Source organism: Xenopus laevis, chromosome 4S (genome assembly GCF_017654675.1).
Source record: "Xenopus laevis strain J_2021 chromosome 4S, Xenopus_laevis_v10.1, whole genome shotgun sequence".
Classification (NCBI taxonomy): Eukaryota; Metazoa; Chordata; class Amphibia; order Anura; family Pipidae; genus Xenopus; species Xenopus laevis.
The window spans coordinates 66,406,563-66,431,566 of NC_054378.1; the positions used below are offsets into that span (position 1 = coordinate 66,406,563).

Genomic DNA, 25,004 nt, shown 5'->3' on the forward strand with positions numbered 1-25,004 from the left:
TCCCACTTTCGTGCATTGCAGCTTAGTGTAATTTGCAGAATTATCCACATGTCACTTGTCAAATGTTACCCCCTGCATTGATCGCGCTACTTTTTGGACAAAACAGGCAATGGTAAAATGTATCCATGAATGTTGCCTATTATCACCCAACCCCACACATGCTAAATAAATATGTAGAAATCTTTAGTCAGTTATTAAAGGAAAACTATACCCCCCAAACAATGTAGGTCTCTATTAAAAGATACCGAGTAAAACAGCTCATGTGTAAAACCCTGCTTCATGTAAATGAACCATTATCATAATAATATACTTTTTTAGAAGTATGTGCCATTGGGTAATCATAAATAGAAAATTGCCATTTTAAAAAATAAGGGCCGCCCCCTGAGATCGTAAGATTCACTGTGCACACATACAAACCACATGTAAGGTCACATGAGCCAATTAACAGACAGAGTTCTGCCTTTTGCTTCTTCACTTCTTCTTGTTACAGTTAGTGTTGTAGTATTTCTGGTCAGGTGATCTCTGAGGCAGCACAGATAGAGTCACGAAATGGTGGATTAAGGCAAGAGATGTAAAAGGGCAATATTTATGTAAATATATATTCCAGTTTGGTAAGATTCTTTAATATGTCATTCAATTTGATATAAACTATCTGTTGCTTAAAGAGGACCTGTCACCTTGAGACATGAATAATATATAGCTTTCCCTCCTTAGTTAAACCCTTTAGTCAGCTGTTTTTGTCTATATCTGAAACAGATTAGAAAATATCCTATATGTAAAAAGTGTTTCATAGGCGCTGCCATCTTGAAACAGGACCGCTTTGTGTTTTGTGTGTGGGCTCAGCCAAACTGCCAAATCTCATGCATGCCTAGTCATAGAGTATACTCTGTGATAGAAAAATGTAGGGCTATGGCGAGAATGCCCACTTTAAAGAGCATTCTTTTGGTTGATCAATATATGCCTCAGCAGAAATAAGACATAAATTATTGCTTATGTTTTTGTTGTGTTGTGTGAATTTTTTCTGCAGGTATATTATGAAGTGAGACAGTAGCACTTGTATTGTAGCTAAAGTGACTACTGGTAGCTGTCCAACTACGAATATTAATAATAACTAGGAGCAGCTGGAAAATGAGAGGAGAAATGTAGGTATTTATTCCCAAAGCCAAATATAGTGTAAGACCTGAAATAATGCAGAATCAAGCCTCATCAAGCCTTTTCTAAATAATCATCAGATGATCCCTCAAACCAGTGGAAGGCAGAATCTTCAGTTAATGAAAACGTATTTATTTTCTTATTTTCATTTGCCTGTGACTGCATGTGGGGGGTTGGTTACTCATGGAGTTGCACCTATAAGGCAGGTCAACAGAACTCACACACACAAACTCAGGCACATACTCAGACACACACACACTCAGGCATACACACACTCACAGACTCAGGGATACACACTCAAACACAGACTCAGGGACACAAAGAGATACTCTAACACACACACACATACACACAGAAATGCACATCACAGGCACATGTTTCACAAAAGACTGACCATTAAATCAAGGTGAACAGTCACTAACAGAGCACTCCATAGCGTAGCCTTATCAAGTCTCTAAAATAAATAAACGTAAAAGTACTGTTCATATTTCACAAAAGCCAGACCATTAAATAAAAGTGAACAGACACTAACAGAGAGGTCTAACATAAATAAACTAAGTACGCTTCAGTCTGTCCTGCACGCCGAATACAGACACGAGTTCCAGCTAGAGGACTAAAGTTAAACGCTGTCTGAGTTTCCTGCTGCCTTATCTTTCTCCTCCGTGCGGGAGGTGAAATCTCACGAGATTTATAGTTTTTCCCTTGAGGCTTTGCGTGACGACTTTCAGAAAGTCGGACTGGTAGAGTCTCGTGCACTCTGAAAACACTGCATAGTTACATTTATTCAACAAAAAGATGCTGGTATGTGAGTATTTATAATTAATAATTACAGTCCTACTGTCAGCAAAAAAGTGACAGGTTTCCTTTAAGTATTCATTTTGGGGGTATAGTTTTCCTTTAATCATGATATTATCCAGGCATAGTAATTACCAGCAAGCAGATAACTAATCATAATTTGCTTTTTACAATGAATGTAAACCACCTTAAAATGTGTATTTATTAGAAAGCAGGTGAAGTGTTGTTGGTATTACAGTTTTGGAAGAATCCTAAATAAAATGCAGGAGGCTCAGGGCCTGATGTTTCTATGAATCAGCTTTTAAATTATTAGCAAATAAATTGTCAGCAATTGCAGCACAGAACAGTTTGCCAAAGTAATAATAGAAGATATACAGTATAAGAAGAATGTGTCACTTTTATGCTGGTATTTAACTCAATTGTTATGCTCAATATAAAAGAATGCTTGGCCAAACCTTTTAAGAGGAAATAAAAGGTCCCTTCCTTGGTAGTATTATGAGCTTTACTTCTTCAGCTATTAACATAATTATACACACACAGTTGGGCTATTTATGTGTCTGTGAAGGAAATGAAATAAAAAAGAACCTTGTTAAGGTTTCTTCAGATGCAAAGTTTAAAGGTAACATTGGTATTTACTAAGTTGAGATCTGATTCAAATATCTTAACGGATCCAGCTTCACCACAATATCCTTGGCATGATTTATTAACATAGGTGCTAAATTGCACTAGTGCCGTTACCAACAGCAACACATCTTGTTATACTTGTTAATAGCAATATATATTGTTTCTGTGAATGAATGGAATTGCTGTTTTTTACATGTAGTTCTATTAAACCTAGGATTCATATATTAATGTTATGCTTTCAAAAACAATGGGCCACCAGGATGGGAGTGATGTGTCCAAAGCTAAATAGCTCTGGCATTTGCAGCAGGGTTTCTGCCCTTTGCTAACCTGGCCTAATCTTGAGTAAACTACTCAGTCATGGGATATTTTATTGGCTGAAAACAATGATATTGCACCATTTTCCCTTAGCTTTGCTACACCATTGTTTCATTTGGGGAAGTACTAAATAAAGCAGCAGAAAGTGTATGTGAGTGAACGTTCTAATTACTGTCAGTATCTACATTGTGTTCCTAATGATGTGTGGGTGCCCTGCCAGCATCTTTTCTCCTGCAGCTGATATTTATCACGCTAAAGCAAAATAGATCAAATCTGACGAATATATATATGAATTAGTTGGATTTCTATTCCACTAGAGTGCTGAATTATTTCTTCAAACAATGACAGATTGCCTTGTGTGACTCATATCCATTCAGGAGAAATCCTTCAGCACCGAAATGGATTGCAATGCACTGCTCCCGGCACACAAGCTGTATGGATGGAGTTGCTTCTTTCCCTGTACACTGGGTGCCATACAGTGTGGCTGCACCATCTCAACACCAGGGTCTAGAATGTGTCTTGGCACCATTCTCCAGACTGCACCACTAAACTCTCGCAGAGAAATAAAAAAAAAAAAGTTTCTTCACTCATCTTACCATTTAATATGTGCCTTGCAGACAAGGTTACCCCAGAGCAGCAATGTAATCCTTCACTGAAATAAGCTTTATTGATTACTCTGGTCTATTGTTCCCTTTTCAAGTCCCCCAAGTTCAAGTTCATCCTGGAGTTACATCATGTCTGGTTGCTAGGGGCAACCAGACAGACTCCGACGTGACTATCATTAGCAAAGAACAGTCGGCTCTCCTCCCACCAACCTTCCCCTTTGCTCTGACGTAGGGAGCCCACTGCAAACACATTGAAGTATTTATTCTGCTTAATTTATGACCTGCCCAGCAAGTGGGACCCCACACTCCAAAAACACTGTTGTATATTTAATTAATCTGTCTTTCTCTGGCAGTTGAGAAACTTAGACAAAGGACCAATTATTGAGTTTCACTTTGCACACTTTTTTTTTCCATCCTGAGGAGGTTGAATATTTGCATGGGAAAAGAAAAGTACAAGACCCAGTCAGGATCTTCCTTGTTTTTTGCCCTATTGACATTTTTCTGAAATACTTCAGCTGCTTAAGGGAATTAAAAAAAAAAAAAAAACAGTGATGTGAATGTTACACCTTTGGAGTATTCAGGGACACAAATCAACTTTCACGACATGTTTAAATTTAAATTCTAACCGCACACGCTGAGAGTTACTTTAAAGGTTAGTTTTTAATCAATAGAAGGTGCTGAGTCAGGAGTTTTATTTTAGCTGTGCAGAGCAGCTCTTGTGTCTTTGTCTGGTGATAAGGCTTTCAGCTTTTTTTTTTTTCCTTTGCCTCTTCAATAAGACAATTCTTGCAATGGTTTTGTAGATACGCTCAATTTTGCCCTAAAACAGTATGATGCCAGTAAGTCTTAAAATACCAATCACCACAAATCATCTCACTTTCTAATTAGGGGGATGCGGCTATATATATTTTATCCATTCAAAGGGTTACACTATAGAAACTGAACTAGTTTATTTGGACTATAAATGGGTAGCAAAAGTATAAGCCCAATAAAATATCAGAGACCTACCTCAATTCAATTGTTACATCAACTGTATGAAACATAACACTGGCATACTACTGACTGGCATACTAGTTAGAGCTACTTACCATACCCTGCTAGAAACCTAGGTATACACATAACTAAAAGCAGATTTTATTCCCTGGTCCACATAGTTTTGGCAGGTCAGTAAACTGCTTGATCAAATGCATGGAATATACAGTATATTGAGTTTGTGCACAAAATATTTGAGGAAATATTAGTATCTATTCCCATTTTAAGTGGCACAAATGGAAACATGCCCTGATAAATGTGCAATAACTGCCCATCTGCTCTACAGTTTTGTTGGGCTACCCATTTTGACTTTTGGGCATGTTTGTGGTATCTCATCGGTCCCCAACCAGTAGCTCGTGAGCAACATGTTGCTCTCCAACCTCTTGGATGTTGATCCCAACTGCCTCAAAGCAGGTGCTTATTTTTGAATTCCAGGCTTGGAGGCAAGTTTTAGTTGTATAAAAACCAGGTGTACTGCCAAACAGAGTCTCAATGTAGAGGGGCTACCAAATGGCCAATCACAGCCCTTATTTGGCACTCCAAGAACATTTTTCCTGCTAGTGTTGCTCCCCAACTCCTTTTACGTCTGAATGTTGCTCACGGGTTCAAAAGGTTGGGGGTCTGATATCACACTGCTTGGAAAACTTGCTGAAAAACTGCTGCATTCTTGCCTACTATTCTTTCACTTACAATACAGGTGGCTTGAAATACATGGCTTCATTAACCAAATTCTTTATCTTTCCTAAACCTGTTAATCAGTAAAGCTCTGTATAGAATTATATTTAAATGTAAAATATGTAGAACAACACAAATAGTACTAACTGAATTACAGGTGGATAATTCTTTTGTACTGAATTAGGATGGCAGGTTTCTGTGGGGGAAGATTTACTATTTTTAATACATTTTTTAACACTTTCCTGACCGCCAGAGAGCTTTTAACAAGGTGGTACATTTGCAAAGAATGGCATACTTACACAAATATGCTTTAAGCAGTTAAATTCATTGCCTTCCTTTGGGGTGTTACAGATCAGCAGAAGTGCTGAACTATAACATCCTTAAAATTAGATGGGCTAGCTTTCAGTTCAGAAAACAGATTTTTGTGGTAATTGATTAAAAAACCCAAAACAATACAAATATCATTTCCCATGATAATGATTATTGCTCTGAATCTATTCTATCTAAAAGTGCTCGACAAACAAATATGCAAGCATATTCCAAATTCTCACACAAGTGGGAAGAAAGAATTTATAATCCTGAGAATAGCAGTACAAGTGCCAATATAAAGCTGCTGGCTGACTAGTGTCTGTATCATACCTAGACATGAGTTGCACTTCTCTATCCTGTTTAACAATGCTCCGTAGTCTTCTCTTTCTAGTGTTCAAGGTGAAACATCAAAAAGAATTGTGCAGCCCACTACAAGATCTTAGCTTTCCTTTCTCTAGTCAAATGAAGAAGTAATCTCATCAGGTTGAAAAATGCTGACTAAGGATTTAATAAAGTGCCTGCAGATGTGTGTCATCTCTAAGGTATTCAGCTCATGCAAAACAGTTCCACACCGAATGTGCTTATAAAATCCCATTTAACCATTGCTAACGGAAGTCGGTTTTACTGTCCTCTGAGGACACTTATTCCTCCCCTCTTAATTTACTGCACCATGAAAGTTAAAGCTCTGATCTGCTAGTGTATGAGGACAGTAGTAAGATTTTATGAACCATAAACAATATATACTCCACTGAATCCTAAACAGGAAGTTCACCACATAAATACATCTGTCTGATAGCGACCGCCCAATTTGATAGACGAATACAAAGCTGGTTTTGACACTCACATCATTCATGCTGAAACTGAAGACACCATAAAAGAAATCTTATAGACTGCGCAGCATGTAAATTGCTGTGAAACTGCCATGGTGCTTACTGGTCCTTTTCAATAAGAAGGCAGCAAGCAGTTTGTAATGACTGGGGAAGTGATACATTGAAATGAGCGAGGAGGTGAGAAATAAAAGGCACACTGCTGTCCCACCTCCACTCAGTTTGTCCCAATCTCCCATATGCATTTCTTTAGCATGCCATACGTAGGACACAAGGCTGGGTAATAGAACATTCTGTATGCTAGTAGTTACAGAGTTCTAATTCCAATCACAGTATAGATTTTTTTTAATTGATTATATATGGAAAGTTTCCATGAGATGCAGCTCATAAAATATTTTCATTTCCGCAAACAATTAAAGGGAAAGTAAACTGTTGTTCTCTTATAGTTTAGGGTTGTTTTGCTGCTGCAACTGCTGCTAGAAGAGTGAGCAGATGAGTGGATTCTTTCATCAGCATGTAATCACCCCTGGTCTTCATTGAAAATAGTCTTATCGGATTTTGTGGGTCAGACTTTGTCATGTTGCCATGCAACACTGTGCAACAGCACGTGATTTGTACGATCCTACAAGATCTGATCCCCCTATAGCTAAAATGTAAAGTCAGATGATGTTACTTGTTCATGCATCTACACCCGACAGTCAATATATTTCAATGAAAAAAAAAGTCAGTCAGACACCATGAGATTTTTTTCTTGTTGGATGAAGATGGAGCATGCTGCGTTCCCTTCCAATTGTTGTGTTGCGTTGGATGGAAACATTTCCATGTAGTTTACACATCAGTCCCATTATATTTTGACCCATGCAACTGCATCCAACTTGTAGGATACGTTTTTTCAATCTGGCACCATCCTACAAAATCTCCTGTGGAGTTTAGCCCTAAAGTACTTTAAATCAGTGCATGATCTGAGGTAAAACTTTGCCTCAGCACAAATATCTAAAGAGATATGATTCAGTTATTACAATTACAATGCAAAAGTTTGAAAGCCTTGACCACTCCTTGGGGCAAATTTACTAAAGGGCGAAGTGGCTAACACTAGCGAAAATTTGCCAGTGTGACGTCATTCGTTACTTTGCCGATTTACTAACGGGAGCTGGCGTAAATTTGCTAGCGAAATGGACCTACTCTAGCGCTACTTTGCACCCTAACGCCAGAAGTTGCGCTACGGCGAAGGTATGTAACTACGCTAATTCACTAACTTGCGCATTTTACTGAACATTACCTCTTGCGCCAGACTTACCTTCGCCACCTCAGACCAGGCGAAGTGCAATAGAGTAGATAGAAAAAATTTCAACTTTTTTTGAAGCAATTCCTAAGTCCCAAAAAAGCTGCCATCTTTTACTTTTTAAAGGGCGATAGGCTGAAAAAGATTGTAAATGTTTTTGGGGTACCCTCCTTCCCCCCTACATTTCCTAACATATGGCACATAAACTATACAGCGGGCACATGTATAGGGCAAAATAACAACTCTATTTTATTTTATGAAGCTTTCCCAGCTTGTGTAGTGTAATGTATTTGCTGCTACATATACGTCCATTGTACTTTAACTTGGCACCGTATAAAAATTAGTCATCATTATTGTAACTTCGCTTTGCTTGACGAATTAACGCCAGCGCAACTTCGGATTTTAGTGAATTAGCGGAAAAGCTTCAATGAAACAGCAAGTCTCATTTACCACTGACCTAGACACAAGTTCTCAAGCTTGAGACTGTTCTATGTACTGCCCAGTGCCCAGCTTCTTAACCAGCTATGCCTCAGGGTGCAACCTGCAGAAGAAGATGCTTTGCTGGAGGCTTTATAACTGAGGCAATTTTTTTTAAAAAAAAATGTAAAAAGTGAAAAAAAATTAAATAAGACATCTTTTTACAGGGATAAATCTTTTGAGATCATGATTGGTAAAAACAAGCCCACAGAATGATGCAACTGGCTCTATACTTTACTTACTTTAAAGAAGAAGGTATACCATTGTACACTTGGGGTGCCAAATGCTAGGCACCCCCAAGTGACTGCCTATCAGCAGAAAACCGCACAGGCCTGGGGATATTCTAGCGAGCACCATGGAGTGATCCTCTTCCTGCATCAACAGTTTTTACATTTCCTGGGGCAGACGCATGCGCAGTAAAGCGAAAACTACAGCTTTTTCGTTAAAATTCAGCTTTTCGCTCTACTGCGCATGCGCAGGCACGAGAAGACCCGAAGAAGCAGGAAGAGGATCTCTCCGTGGTGCTCGCTAGAAGAACCCTGAGTCGATATTCTACTTTAAGGGGCAGATTTACTAACAATCGAATTTCACATTGTTCAATGCTTTTTTCCGTTCGTACTTTTTATGTTCAGATCTTTTAATAAATTCAGTGGCAATCGTGGTTTTAGAGTTTCTGAGTTTAGGTTTCAAAAACCTCTAAAACCACTAAAATCAAACCTTTAATAAATAAGCCTTCATGCGTGGATCAATGATATTGAGAGCTCTGCATTACATTGGCCTATATGGGAGGGTGGCACAAAAGAAGTCATTACTTAAAAAGAACCATGCAAAAAGCATAGCTGTAGTATGACAAAAACATGTGAGTGACCCTGCTGTTTTGGTAGTTGAGACCATGAGGGAGGTTTTTATCCAAAAGTTCACAGGAATATGCATGGCACCAATTTAACAATTCCCAAATCTAAAGCAACACCATGCCTACATTAAATGATGGTGGTAGTGGTACTGTCACGCTCCGTGGCTGCTCTTTATAATTAGGGACTGGAGGTGTTGTAAAATATAATGAAGAATGGATGATGCAAAAATAAAAAAATACTGCAAGAAACTCAGCTTCACTGTGGATAAGTTTTGGGGCAAGCTTCATCTTTCAGAAGGGCAGTAATTCCAAACACATGGCTAAAATAACATTGTAGTGACTTTTAATAAAAAAAAGATGGATGTTCTACAATGGCCCAGCCAATTCCCTGGTCTGAATCCAATAGACAATTCATGACACTAATTGAAGAAGTGCAGGGATGGAATACTTTTACAAACAACATATTTTAAATTTTTCCCTTAGTTTTTTTACATGAAACAATGTCACACTAAAAATGAATTCTGAGTTCTAATTTGTCCGACTGTATAAATACAGACTTTGCCATTGCATTTTGTAAGTACCTCTTGTTGTATGGCCATTGGCATTGGTGATTACTCATTCTGATGAAGGATATGTGACACCTTGTGACTGTCTGTCATTAAAACAATGGGTGGTTCCGAAAATCCAGTACAGGTACAACAACAATATATGATGTATAGAAAAGGAAGCTTTCAAAACTTGATGCACATTGATTCACATTGATTCATGCACTGGTCGTTAACAATTGGCAGACAGATACTTGGCTTTCTTTGTTGAATATAGGGGGTTACTACTGGTTCATATTCTTTTTCTGTAACTTTCTGGAGTTTTAAAAAACACTGAGATAACAGAAGTAATGCACCTCTGTGATGAGACAACTATTAAACAAGAATATATGTCCTGTCTGTCTAAGTAAGAATATTGAAAACTCAATTAATATTGGTTTTGATAAAGATTTTGATACAATGCAACAGAAGTAAGGCGTAATCACTGTTGAGGGGGTACTAGGCACCCCCACCATTATTAGCTTTGACCATTTTACTATTCTTAAAGTTCCGTGCATGACAGATTTTCTTTGCTAATGCTTTTGTACTAACACTAAATTATGTTACAGTTATTATTTACATTATTCTCTTCTTGCCCAGAGTAATTTACAAAGATCATAAAACAGTAAAATGAATCAGCCCCCATAGATGATACCTTCATTGTTATCAGTAAATAGAATCATAACATTTCAGTTCAGGCATTACATCAAGCTTTTTTGTACAACTACAACCATAATTTGCTGAATTTAATGGGCAGATCATTTTTTAAATGTTAGAGGAATAAGGGTGGTTTGCCAAGACATCTTTCGGCCTACTCTGGTATCTCAGTGACAACCATTGAATCTTATCATAATATGAACATTGATGCTACAGTGGATGCTTAATTATTATTTTTCACAAATAGGTTCCCCTTTAAATTAAACATTATTTATCATACAACGTATGCCTTGGCTTCTTTCATCTTGTTTAAAAAAAAACAAAAAACTCTTGAAATGTTCTACTAACATTTGGTTTGTTGGTTTGTTTCTCTTCACATTTTCTAAGATACTGAAATTAAATACCACAAATATTTATGAGGTGACTAAATACAGATTGAGGTTTGGGGACATCATATCAACCAATGAAACTATCATGATTAATTGTATGTTGTAAAAAAATACCCATGGAACAGCGGCATAAAGCCAAACATCAGTGATGTCAGAAAGAGAAAAAATATGAGTTCAGTAATTGAGTTAAATTAAAAATGAAACAACAAAAACAAATTTAACTAATACCCTTTTACAAATTATCATTACATTTTTCATGTGTATAAGGCAGTAAGCATACACTTATTGGTTCTGTTGGTTAAAAGGTTTGGCTTTACAGTACTTGGTAGGACTGAAAAAAAATAGTTACTATCAAGAAATACTCATTAGAAGATAAGAAAGAGATACAAAGATTTTGAAGATGCGTGGTTTCAGTAATAGACAATATACAGTATTGTCTATTTTCATAGTATGAGAACATTGTTGCCTAAAAAAAGCTGGCATTTCAGTGTGTAGCTGGCAATAATCATCTAGAAGTGCATTCTACATGAACCATATCTATAATTGTTGCACATGAAGGCAAACATTTTTAAATTTTTGCCTTCAATAATAGTGGGCTATGGCTCTGAAGAAAAAATAAATAAAAAATGCATTATGGAAGCTGTTTTCCACACAACAGAGACATCTAAGAACTTCCACTATATATGTGGGTTTGTTGCTAGAATATAGTACTGTATGTGCTCTTCTTAGGACATTCTTTCCCTTTACCAATAGCTCAATGGAACTGAGAGAAAGCACGCAATGCAGATTAACTGCTAAGTGATTTATTTTTCACAACATGTTTCAGGCTGCACGCCCTTTATCAAGTGTAAAACAAACCGATTATTCACAAACTTTTAAAGGTGTAGACAGGAAGTGAGGTCACACAGGGTGAGTGCAAATTACCTTAATTAGTACAGGTAATTACCATATAGTCACATTTCGTATGAATAAATTACTATCATAATATCCAAACATATGAAAATTACAAAAAACATTTAGTAGCAGGCCCTAATAGTGGGCAGTACTATGTATGAATTTTTGAATTTTTGTAGCCTTTTTAAAAAAAGTTTTTTCTACAAATTAGTTTTCAATTTAATAGTGTTTCTACTAAATGTTTTTTGTAATTTTCATATGTTTGGATATTATGAATTAGTAATTAGTAATTAGTAATTTATTAATACGAAATGTGACTATATGGTAATTACCTGTACTAATTAAGGTAATTTGCACTCACCCTGTGTGACCTCACTTCCTGTCTACACCTTTAAAAGTTTGTGAATAATCAGTTTGTTTTACACTTGATAAAGGGCGTGCAGCCTGAAACATGTTGTGAAAAATAAATCACTTAGCAGTTAATCTGCATTGCGTGCTTTCTCTCAGTTCCATTGAGCTATTGGATCATTTGCTGCACCTGGAGCGGGGGTGTCCTACTGAGATAGAGAGCCTGAAGTAACCCAATACCCAGTCATCTTCATTTTGTGTACAATTCTTTCCCTTTACATTTGTGCACCAAAGCATACTTCCAGAACCTTAGAACATGATACCAAGCTTGAGGGCCAAACAGTGAGAACTTAGCTTCTTTAAGTACTATGGGGCATGTTTACTTACACTGGAGAAAAATATCACCACTGATTGTCAGGGGCATTTCAGGGATCCTTGCCACCATTAGGGTATCCAACCCCCTTGCACTTGGCGCATACCATTTCAAGTGCTGGAGTGGGCGTATGGCGTGCACATCGCTAGTGTGGAGAGCGAAATCACGATTTCTGCACTAGCAGAGCCAAAATTCCAATTTAAAAAATTTAATTTTGGCTCTTAAAGTTACCAGGAGCCGACTGCTGCAGTCTGAGTTGAGTTTTACATATCACAGTGATATGTATCGCCAATGTTAATAAACACACCCCAAAAATATAAAGGAATTGTTTTCAGTGATTCCCATTGCAGGCAAGGCATAATTAAACTCTTGCACCGTCACTTTGGTTAAGAAATGATTTCCCTGTGTGTTTTTTGCCTCCATGCTGTTTTGCCCCTGGCCTCTGGCATCTAGAACAAGTCTTACAAAGATAGAAAAGAGACTGGGCATCCTTCACTATTATTCTGAATATAATGAGAAGAACTTCTTTTAAGGACACATGTTTGAAATGCAATCCACTGTAAATTGTATGGCTGGTACTCAGCATTCACATATTAATTATGCATGGTAACTTTAGATATAAAATGAGACTGCAGCTTGCCTCTTACTTTCAAGAAAAGTGGTTCTTCTTAACTCTTTCAAGGCTCACACCTACACCAGAACAAATCATGGATTTATATAAAGTAATAAATATAAAAGCATTTTGTTTTGGTCAAAAAGCCATGCCATGTTAGTTCTTGCTTATGCCAAGAATGCCTATGCAATCTGTGTAACAGTAAAATCTTGTGGCTGTAATGGATGATAGCAACCTTTGTATTGCTGAAAAAAAAGAAAGAGAAAATACTAAGACGAAAGATGTAGGGATGTAAAAACCAATCCCATTTAGCTTTTTTGTTAGGAAATGGCATACTACATAGATCAGAGACTTTTCATCCTATAAAACTCCCACTGTACACAAAGCACAGGAAAATGTGGAGGGGATATAAAAAAGGGGGAGAAAACCCAAAAGCAGCTTAGGATGTGTTAACTCTGCTATTCTGTCGGCTTAAAGAGTATTTTATGCTTGATCAACAGCTCCCTTTTATTATGCCTTTCTTTCATTCATTCAAGACTTCAAAGAGCACAGCGCCAGTGTACCTGATCTTCCAGAGGAACTTGTAAGGGTGTTCTAAAGAAAACAGGGTATTGGGAGCCAGAGACCCCTGTGGACAAGGCAGTTCAAAGAGAATATTTCAACAATGATTACATTTTGTAAATCTTTTTACAGAGGACAGCTCGTTTCCTGCTTTTTTATAAAAAAAATAGATTGCAGTCCTGTGCAAAGAGTCTCTTTAGTAGAGGGTTTAAAAAGAGGTGGTCATACAGTGAGAAAACACCTGATGCTAACATTGATTCTAACTTAGTAATGACAATTGTATATTTCATTAGAATGCATGGACAGCAGACTATGTAACCTGGGTTTTCAACTGGGTTGCTTTTCCTTCTTGTTTTCACTGTATTTGTATTGAACAGAAAATGACTGCAATGCATGTTGTAAATAGAAACAGATTTATAACAGACGTATCATAAAGAAAAGAAAAGAAAGAAATGCTCAGGAAAAGAGCATACATACTTGAAACAGTTAATTCTAGACTCCTTGACACAACAGAGCCCTCAAACTAAACTGTCCTAGGCCTACAGAACTCCAAGGCCAGTGTCCCACTTGGTCGGCTCCCTTCTGCCCTATCTTAAGTATACCCTACATGAAAGCCTCCCACAACTTCATATCTCTTATTGATATATAGACAACTGCATGATTATGGTGATGTGATAAAGCTGAATATTGCAGTTTCATCAGTCTGAAAAGACATAAATAAGAGTGAAGGTTCCAACAATATTTTAGTTTGTGGTCTGTTTTCGGAAAAGTTGATTCCACTGTGATGATTTCATGTCAGATATATTTATTTTATATGTCATTCAATTTAACTTTTGACTGTTAACTGTCTTACTATTGAGGCATATATTTTGAACAGAACTCGGAGTAAAAAACAAACATACTTTCTGCTAGGAGGTAAAATGCAATGCTGCAGAAAATGTGACATAGATTTCATAGATTTCAAAGGAGCTTTTGAGACTGTACCACATCAGAGGCTTATATTTAAAGAAAAGACCATAAATCTTTGCCTAGTAAATTGTACTGAAAAATAAAAGACAAGTCATTCTCTAGCTGGACCAATACTGTACATGGAATATTTTTGAAATGTATACCTGATTTAATCTGTTCAAAAAAAAAAAATGAACAGGTATATATGTAATAACAGTTGCAAAGTTAGTTATTCGTCTAGTCACCTATAGCAACCAATAAGCAGGCAGCGGTTACTGGCTACCTGTTTAAAAGGAAATATATTATTGGTTGCTATGGGTTACTGCAGCTGGGTAAACAGCCCTTTATTACATATGGGGGTTTCTAGATTAAATTATCTCTAACTTTGCTAGAAATAATTATGTAGGGATGTGAAAATCTTAGACACCCTTACACTTTACAGACAGGCACATCCCTAGTAATATGGACACCTCAGTGGGTCCTTATGGGGACTTTGTGCTTATGTAACCCCTGTAGTTCACACAGTGTACACCAGATGGCACTGTGCCAGAGTATAAAAGGTTTAGGAACCATGTGCTCTGGGTCCATTGCTTTAGCCCAACCAAGCAGGCTGGAAGGGAATGGGTAGTGTCGACCCTAGGCGCTTTGGCCCTAGTAATTAGACAGCTATACTCGTTTTATAGATCACTCTAGGAGTGATAGAGATGTTATTTAGTTGAGCAGCTCAAGGCTCCGCTGAGGAGATTAGAGGGATTAAGATCCCAGGGTATTACTGACCCGGAGTAAGAAACCAAGTGTTGAGATAGGGATGATAGGAGTTTCCTTAGTCTGCCACTGGAAGATATCCTGAAAACTGGGCAATACCCATCACATGCTGTCAACTTACTCTCTGCTGTATATTCCCTAGCCTGTGGCAATTCAGCCTTTATGCTGCTGTGTATGTTCTATGCTCCGTTGTGGATCAATGTGCTAAATGATCTATGTGCTATTGTTCAATAAATACAGTTCTTTGTTCAACCGTTAAAGAACTACTGGCACCCATCATTGTGCTATCACACCTGTTACAGTTACACTACACCCTGCCTCCACCGCATTGCGAGGGCTTACCACTGAGAAAGAGAGCTCATCTGTGGTCTCAGCCCACAAAGGAAAGTAGCTAAAACTGCCCTAGCACAAGTCAGTTTACTATAGCGCTACAATTATATTGTACCTGTATTGTGGAGAAAGATTATAACAGAATAAGCATAAACTATATTTAAAAATGGTATCTAGCATTTTATTATACCTTTAGGAATGTCATTCTGGTATGTTAAATATCTTGATCTGTGAGTTCCTGGATATCTTGTCCCAATTCTCTCTCTTATGTACCGAGTTTCTTATCCTTTTCCTCATCCTCTGTTTACTGTTTCGCTCTGTTTCACCTGTGGCTCTAATACTTTTTGCACTGGAATATCCTCTGGTCTTGTACTTTGTCCTGTCCCTACCATTTTTTCATCTTCTCCCCTATTTCGTTGATCATCTCTTGACTGTAATGGATTTTTTAGTCTTTTGTAAACTCTGGTCTTATCCAGCTTCTTGAAGTAAGTACTAGCGACAGCTAATTCTCAGATTCTAATTCTCCTCCCCTGTCTCCTTCTCCTCCCCTTCCCCATGTCCTTCTCCTCCCAATCCCCTCGTCCTTCTCCTCCCAATCCCCTCCCTGTCTCCTCCTCTTCCCGTCTCCTTCTCCGCTTCCCTGTCTCCTCCTCCCTGTCACCATCTCCTTCTCCTCCCCTTCCCCTCTACGTCCCCTAACCGTCCACTTCCTGCGAGTGCGCACACGTAGAACTGCACTGGAGATACGCTGGAGATTTTCTAATCTCCCTCACGCCATTCTCCAGTGCTCGCATTTGAAATTCTGCCACCCTAGGCCTGGGCTTTTTTTATAATATTGATTTAATAATAACCACTAGAAGTTTACCCCCATTCTGCTATATATAGTGCAAAATATGAAAACAGAAATTAGCAATGCAACTGCATTGTACATTTATTTTATGAATTTGGCCCTGAGTGGTCACCAAACATGGCCATGGTCCTCCAAAGAATCCTAAGTTTTGTCACACAACAGATTTTCGACTGATTCAAACAATTTTTTAGTTTGGTTTGGACAGAAATCCATGTTATATAGTATGTCCAAAGTATTGTAAATGTTAAAATTCATATTTCTTCACTATTTTATAAAAAGTTATGTTAAAATCTACAAAAGTCGAAATCTTACCAGTAAATGTAAGCTTAAAGGCAAGAATACAAACCTCTACTACAATAAAATATAGAGAGACTACAGTCTGAACCAGTTATGCCTAGGCAAAAATTCCTACAAACCTGCACATCTCTGCCTACAGAAAAAAAATCAATTGTATTGACAGGATGAGTTCTATACTGCCAATCAAGCAAATATGATTTGATAGTACCCTTAAGCATTTCAGGGATAAGGGAAGGAATACTGAGTGTGTTAAAGTCTGCATCACCTGTCCAAGATCAATGCTTGCAATGAAACTACTGGCTGCACGATGCACCCTACTACCACTATAAATAATGTACACCCTGCTGATTAACTTAGTGTTCTTTGCCGTGTAAACACATAAAGATGCAAAAGTTAAAAAAGGAAGGAACTAAGTGTAATGATTTATTTATACATTTTGCATCATTTTGGCACGTTCTCACATTCCATTTTTTTCATGCAACAATTACTGTACCAACAACCCTGACAGACAGGGTCAATATATTGATTCACAGCCTGATGCAGAAACATAGCTAATTTCATATACTATTTTCTGTTATAGATGTGTGATTGGGCACTAAATGGAGTTGGAGGAGAACAGCAAACAAACAAAAACAGTGCAACTTTAACCATTTTATTAGGAAATCCTTTGCCGAAACACATGATAACATTTAGAGACCAAGTTTGCGCCATTTTTGACTGATTAAAGACCTCAACATCTTCTTTGCAAAGTTTGCGACCAAATTACTTTTGTGAACATTCGCTGTGTATGTAATAAAATTTTGCAATCAGAAACCATTTTTTTCAACAAAATATTTAAAGAAACTGCAGAGCGGGTGTTAAAGCTTCACAATGCGCATTTATGATTCGCCATGCAAGAAAAACCCAATGAACAATATTACATTGCAACAGGCGAATTTTAATGCGCAAAGTTTTGCTCCTTGCGTATTTTATTATATTTCCCCCAAAGTCCATTTTAACCTACAACAACAGAAAACCTAAAACCTAATAATGAAATACCTTTTAAAAAAGGACGAGAGAACAAATTTAACAGCCCCTTTTTAATGCACATACACACATATATGTGATTAAAGTTGTCTGGTTGATGAACTAGAGCCAGTTTGCAGTGATTTTCGAATTCAATAAATTAATGATACTGCTTGCAAAAATAGCTCCTTCCTGTCCAGTGATGAATAAGAATGTCCTTTAATAAAGGTTTCCACATGTACTCCTGTTTCATCAAACACTCATATTGCACTGGATTTGTGTCCTCTAATACACTACATAAGTCGAGATTATATATTAAGGGCACTACATGACTTTGGTCATGTTGCTATAATATTTAAACAGTAGCACCCCAAGTAAATGTAGTAAAAAGATTATCCATCACACATTCCCAAGGCACCAGATAATGTTGTGCTTACTGCATAATAATGCATATAGTGTTAGTTGTCCACAATATTGACTTTGACAGAATTGCGGAAATTATGTTGAAGAATTTTACATTCTGGCTTGCAGAAGACTAATGGGCTTTTGTTTTAAAGAGAATTGCAACTATAACGATAAAGATGGCTATAATTCTTGCAAATAGATTAAAAGTATTATAAGCTGAATGAAAAAAGAAAGAAAGGAAGAAAATGTAGGTTGTGCACTGCCCATCTGTTGTTTGTGTTTTGAATGGCCAAAATAAGGGAAAGGGGATGACTGCATTAGTCCTCAAATAACAACAACAATAATGTGGATATTGAACTAAAAAAGTAGCATCTATACCATAGAAAAAAAGGAACTGCAAGGAATCCATTTGATCTCAATGGGGGCAGTGTCTACTTTTTTGGAATCTATATCCATGTTAAATAAAAAATACCTGTTTATTAAAAATAGGCAGTTTTTTACTATTTTTATTGGTAACTCAGGGAGAGAAGAGCTTAACTCTAAAATTACAATATCTGTGTATATTACTAACAGGAATGCTACACTACCATTAAAAGCATTATAAAAAGAGCAATTCAAAGCAAGAACTTCTTAGTAATGCTGTAATGTCACTGCATTTATAAAATAAATCAAATGAAATAGACCTGTTTTGGCCACTGTGAGTTAAAATGTCAGGGATCAAAATCCTCACTTGTTTTTCACCTGTGGTTTTATATCAACAAGTCCACTCCATGCCAAGCAATTCCTGAGATAGTCTACATATATTTTTGGTTTTAAATAGCACAACAGAAAGGTTGCATTTGATCTACTCATACATGTAAAAATATGATCATGTTAAAAAAAACTTGTATTACGTTAAATTATTTAACAACTGGAAAGCAAAATTGGTAGGAAACAGGATCTCTGGTCTAATGATCTCAGGCATAATGGACTAAAACATGTCCTGATATCACTGATCCTCACAGGGCAGATTTACTTAGCTTGAGTGAAGGAATAGAAGAAAAATAAACTTTGAATTTCGAATGGTTTTTTTTGGCTACTTCGACCACGACTTCGACTCGAACTAAAAATCGTTCGACTATTTGACCATTCGATAGTCGAAGTACTGTCTCTTTAAAAAAAACTTCGACCCCTTACTTCGCCACCTAAAACCTACCGAAGTGCAATGTTAGCCTACGGGGAAGGTCCCCATAGGCTTTCTAAGGTTTTTTTGGTCAAAGAAAAATTGTTCGATCGATGGATTAAAATCCTTCAAATTGAACGATTCGAAGGATTTAATCGTTCGATCGAACGATTTTTCGTTTCGATCGAACTATTTGCGGTAAATCCTTTGATTTCGATATTCGAAGTCGAAGGATTTACATTCGGCAGTCGAATATCGAGGGTTAATTAACCCTCGATATTCGACCCTATGTAAATCTGCCCCACAGCGTCAGGCAACTCCTTCACCTTGACCACTGTGATGTGATTTGTTCTGGGACTTGAAATTTGTCCATAGAATCTGTGCAGCATCCACTAGGTAAAGTAGAGAAACTTCAAGTCCCACAATCCACTTGTGCCAATGAAACAAGATTAGATTACACTGTGAGCCTAATGGTGTGGTGGGGAACAATCTCTGCAATCACAGACACACTATCACTGTTTCCTTTCAGTCTGTGGAATCATATATGTCTGCCCAACAGAATGACCTATATTTTTCCCTGTAAGTAAAGTAATTCCACAATCACAGAGCTAGCCCTTTCTGAGGTATTTAGTCTATTAAAAAGGAAACCTTCATTTAACTGTTTCTTAGCCATTAAAAACAAAAATAACAGTATAAAATAAAATTCTTCTCTGTTCTTATCAACTTAATTGCCCCCTCTTGCTTCATTGCTATTTGTATATTAAAAATAATTTGCCATGTGTTTTACTATTCAAAGCAATGTCCTATTTATTTCTTTTTTTTGGCTTGCCTTATTGCCTTTTGGCATCCTTTATTGGTTTCTTGTACCTACTAAAGGTTTTAGCTGACCCTGCTAACCTGAATTCTTTAATGCATTTTTCTTGGCTTCTTGCCAATTTCAATACAAACTTTTCTATCCAAACATAATAAGTTTGCTTTGCAAAACAAGGGTAACATACAGACAGGTAAGTCTGTGAAGGTTCTCATTCCCTGGGTACCCCAAGGCAAGCTTCACCAATGCAGGGATCAGAACACAGCATCAGGAGGCACAAAAGAAATGGCTTTATTTACCTATAGATCCTTCAAGCAGGCACAAGGGCCACTGGGATTAGAAGACAACAGGTTTCATCATATGATGTGAATACTTTTTTACAGTGAATTGTGGAATTTTATCCCCAAAGGAGTTGTACTGGCAGACACATTAGAACAAAAAAGTATTGAATGCGTTTTTTTAGCAAGCTATAAAATACAGGGATACTGAAATGAACTTTTAGTAGAAGTTGATCCAGGCACTGGTTTGATTGCCCTCTTAGAATCAGGAAGGCATATTCCCCTCCTCTGTGCCAAACTGCAGTTTTTTTTTTCTTTTGTCTGAATTAACGCAGTTTGGCAAGTTTCATTTAGACAAAAAGTTGAACTTGATGAAGATGGGGCTTTTTCCAATATAAATTACTGTTACTATGTTATGCTTAAATATTTTTTTTTAGGTATTTATTAGTTAAATCTAGAAACCACAAATGCAGCCACTACAAACTATGAAAGTATGGTGGAACCTGGTTAGGGACAAATCCATTTAGCTCCCTGCTCATATGATTTTATATCTGAGATTGTATGAACAAACATGCATGGTATTAAGTAGCACCTTTATTAATAGCAATTAATAAATAAAAGCTATAAAACATATTTTGTAGCATCACTTAAAATAAACAGAGGAGTAACAATTTATAGCACATCGAAATGGGCAGCACTCCAAAGTTGAATTAAAATTGCCTTTATTCTTAATCGCAGGGCAGCATTTATCTCAAAGTTTCAAGCCTGGCACGGCACTTTATCAAGCTTGATAAAGAGCCGTGCCAGGCTCGAAACGTATCAATAAATGCTTCCCTGCGATTAAGAATAAAGGCAATTTTAATTCAACTTTGGAGTGCTGCCCATTTCGATGTGCTATAAGTGTTTTCCAGTGTGGAAGGACACTGTGGGAGGTGCACCAGAATAAGCAAGAATAGAGCAGAGTGTGTGCTTCTCGAATTCCACTTGAACGAGTAACAGTTTATACTCATGTAAAGTGAGTGGAGAAGAGAAGCTAGATATTGAATACATTGTGTATAACCAACCTGTGTCTGTTGTGGGATATTTACAAAGCTTGGATCCCGTGGTCCAACACTGACAAATCGGTTTGCGGGGGAGGTGCTAGGTGTTGAGTAGGCTGTGAATAGGAGATATATAACAGTAGGTCAGTACAAGTAAAATCTAGAAAACAAAAACATATATTATTTACACATACCCCTTTTGTCAGTTGGTCCTGTCACAAGTTTTCTGGTAACCAAAAGTCAAACATGGTCTTTAGAATATAAGAGAATACTGATACAGCGCATAGACTGCCCATTATCTACTTCCATTTTACCTGAAACCTCAGAGAGCTATTTAAATGCCCCAACCTATCAGAGTGGTATGCAATACATCAGCAGTAAGCACTGAGGGAACACGGGTATAACTGGTATCATTGTTCATAACGTGCTCAATAACACATATATCATATGTACATATACCGTATGCAATAATCCTATAGAAGCAGTGAATCAATGTAGATTGTTCTCTGTGCCTAGGCAGTAGGTGCTGATGTTTAGGAATCTACAATATACTTAAAGCTAATTCCAGCCCTTTTCATTTGCAATAAATACATAGAAAATCCCCAAGGTGTTGTTTTCAAAAAACAACAGCTAAATATTAACTTTTTTTGTGAATACTGCATTTGCAGACATGGAGAAATCTGAACAACTGATCTCTGAAATATTCCTAACAGAAGTTCAGGTTTAACATTAAATAATATGCAGGATTTTGCAACTGTATGGTCATACTGTATTTATATTTACATTCTCTCAGAAACTCACATCTCACAAAACTGCAACATAACTACTAAAAAAGGTACATTGGATTAACCATGAACAAACCACGATTAAAAAAAAATATATATACAGGTATGGGACCTGTTATCCAGAATGCTCGGGACCTGGGAATTTCCAGATAACAGATATTTCTGTAATTTGGATCTTCATACCTTAAGTCTACTAGAAAATCATGTAAACATTAAATACACCCAATAGGCTGGTTTTGCTTCCAATAAGGATTCATTATATATTAGTTTGGATCAAGTACAAGCTACTGTTTTATTATTACAGAGAAAAATAAATAATTTAAAAACAATTCTGATTATTTGGGTAAAATTTAGTTTATGGGAAAAGTAATAAAACTTCAAGAAAGGGTCTCCGTAAAGTAGAATTGTTACTCACCACATAGGGGAAGTGGCCCAGGTGCGCCGCCCTGCAGCATAGGGAGCGGATAACCGAAAATAATTATGGAGCAGGCACTCAAATGAAGGCAATCTTCCACCAAATAGTTGAAGCAAAGTAAAAAGATTTATTGTGTCCTCCGCCTTACGCCTTTTGTGTTATAAACACTTAATCATATAACACGAAACGCGCAAGACAGAGGACACAATAAATCATTTTTTGCTTCAACTATTCTATGGGAGAAGACCATTCCGTAATTTGGAGCTTTCTGGATAATATTTTTCAGGATTAAAGATCTCATACCTGTATATAGTTTTATAGCCTCAGTGCACTGTGTTATTGCCACATAAGAAATGTGAAAGGATTACATCATATAGTCAAATACTAATTATTTATCAAAACATAATTTTAGAAATAATACATATGATTGAATTATATAGCAGACACCATAATATTTGCATACACTATTTTAAATAAACCTGCATAAGCACACAATATAACAGAGGTACAAAACAGGCTCAGTATAAGTATGCACAAGCAAGAAATACTAATCAACAAAACAATTTAGTACCACTCACAATTCAATCCATTAGGCACTATAATGTCTAATGTAAATATCCTAAAAGGTTCATATCTCAAGAGAGCAGAATTGATACCACATTGTATCAGTGGCAATCATCAAGGATGTACAAGTGTACAGGGACTATTCCTTTTAAGAGGTCCTTTCTTTGCAGAAATCAGAAATATACTGCATTACAGGAAATAAAACATTATGGAAGGAATTATTTATTATAACAATGGGAAAGGATCAATCCTTTGTATATTTTATGCGAGCCAAGTTCTTTGCAGAAAACATTGCCTGAATTGCTCATGCACCTTGGTGTAACATCAAATACGGTAACATGCCACGTGGAAATGTGAATTTCTGTCAGTAGCTGCCTGCTGGCAAATGTCTGCATTAAATTCTAAATTAATTAAATGCCATTGCAATGATGGCAAATTATCGTATCTCACACTCTTATTTAATTATGAAATAGAACTTAAGTAAGCTCATAAATATAATTAAATAAGCTGTCTGCATCATCAAGCACATATTGCTCACTATCTTTTTTACTGTTATTTTCTTAACCCATCAACAAAATTTTGCTATATAGTCCAAGCAGTAAAGATTCTTAATAATTAGCAGAATTTTAATCAAATGACTTCTAGGGGAATGGTGTCACATGGTGGGGCAAGCTCATCTGATTTAATATTCAATCACCCAAATATAATTTTAAGATATATGGAGACAAGTACTTCACATAATTATGTGAAATAGAATAGATTCCACACAGACCAAGAGCTCTTAAATTAAGCTTGATGTTAACGGATAATCATATTTTACACTACTAGACCTAAGCCTATATTCAGCTAGCTTATGCAATAAAACAATTGCTGTGCATTACTGTGTTGGAAGAAGGTAATACATATTTTTATCTTTCATCTTTTATCTCATTTATTGATAATCTAATGCTGAGCCCCCAGAGGGAGTCTGTAAGGGAGTAAACAGTGTATACCTGTACTTGTACCAGAAGAAGGAAGGTGTCTTCTTGCCAATTCATTTATTATTGCTGGTGATTTTACAGTCATCCAAATAATAATATAAATATATAAATAATATAAATATAATCTTTATAATAATATAAACACACCTAACATAACATTTATTATTTTCACTAGTTTTGACTAGTGATGGGCAAATAAATTCGACAGACACAAATTTGCGGCGAATTTCCGCATTTCGTCGCAAGGAAATTAATTTGCTGCAGAAATTCACCAGGAAAAATCCGCTGCATCAAAAAATATTGACGCGTGCATAAAAATTGACGCACGTCAAAATTATTTGGACACCCATTGACTTGGACCAAATATTCGGGTGTATAAAAATTGTCGATTTGCATCAAGTATTATTATGGCTTAAATGCGTTTTGCCGTAAATTCGCCAATTTTTCGGCGCATCGAAACTGCACAGATTCACCCATCACTAGTTTTGACAGCTGAGGAATGCTGGAAGGTGATGTACCTTATTCAAACCAATAATACTATGTGATAATATGAGATTAAGATAATATGAGCACCTGCACTTTCCATTTTTGAATTTAGGATCCTGCCTGACTGAAATACACAGATAATCAGCCAAGCTTGCAGAGAACCCCCAAACACACACACACACAAGGGGGTTATTTATCAAAGTCTGAATTTATCTCAATATTATATGCTACAAACTCTGCTACAAACTCCTATCAAATCTGCTCGGGTTTTTTTACGCTCATTTATTATTACATTTTCCCAAAAATTTACTTTGTGGGAAAAAATCAGATTTTCACAAATTTTTCGGACTTTTTCATCCGATTTTCTTATTTTTCACCCGAAAACACCGAAAATTTTGGGGTATTGCCCGAAACCCAGCGCACATCAACAAATCATTGGTACTTCTCCCATTGACTTATATGCAACCTCGACAGGTCTGAGATGGCGGATTTTCAGATTCGGAGTTTAATAAATTCTG

The 25,004-nt window shown here is 36.8% G+C and overlaps 1 protein-coding gene across 12 annotated transcripts in view; it reads right to left on the bottom strand.

Moving 5' to 3' along the window:
- Positions 1-25,004, bottom strand: part of LOC108715533 (nuclear factor 1 A-type) — a 222,718-nt gene that overhangs the window by 3,526 nt on the left and 194,188 nt on the right. For 11 of the 12 annotated variants that reach the window (XM_018260773.2, XM_018260771.2, XM_041561389.1 and 8 more), the window contains one exon: positions 21,281-21,372. The exons of the other annotated variant lie outside the window; for it this stretch is intronic. In XM_018260773.2, the coding sequence (XP_018116262.1) occupies positions 21,281-21,372 (92 nt within the window). The remainder of the gene's footprint in view (positions 1-21,280; positions 21,373-25,004) is intronic. 12 annotated transcript variants of the gene reach the window in all.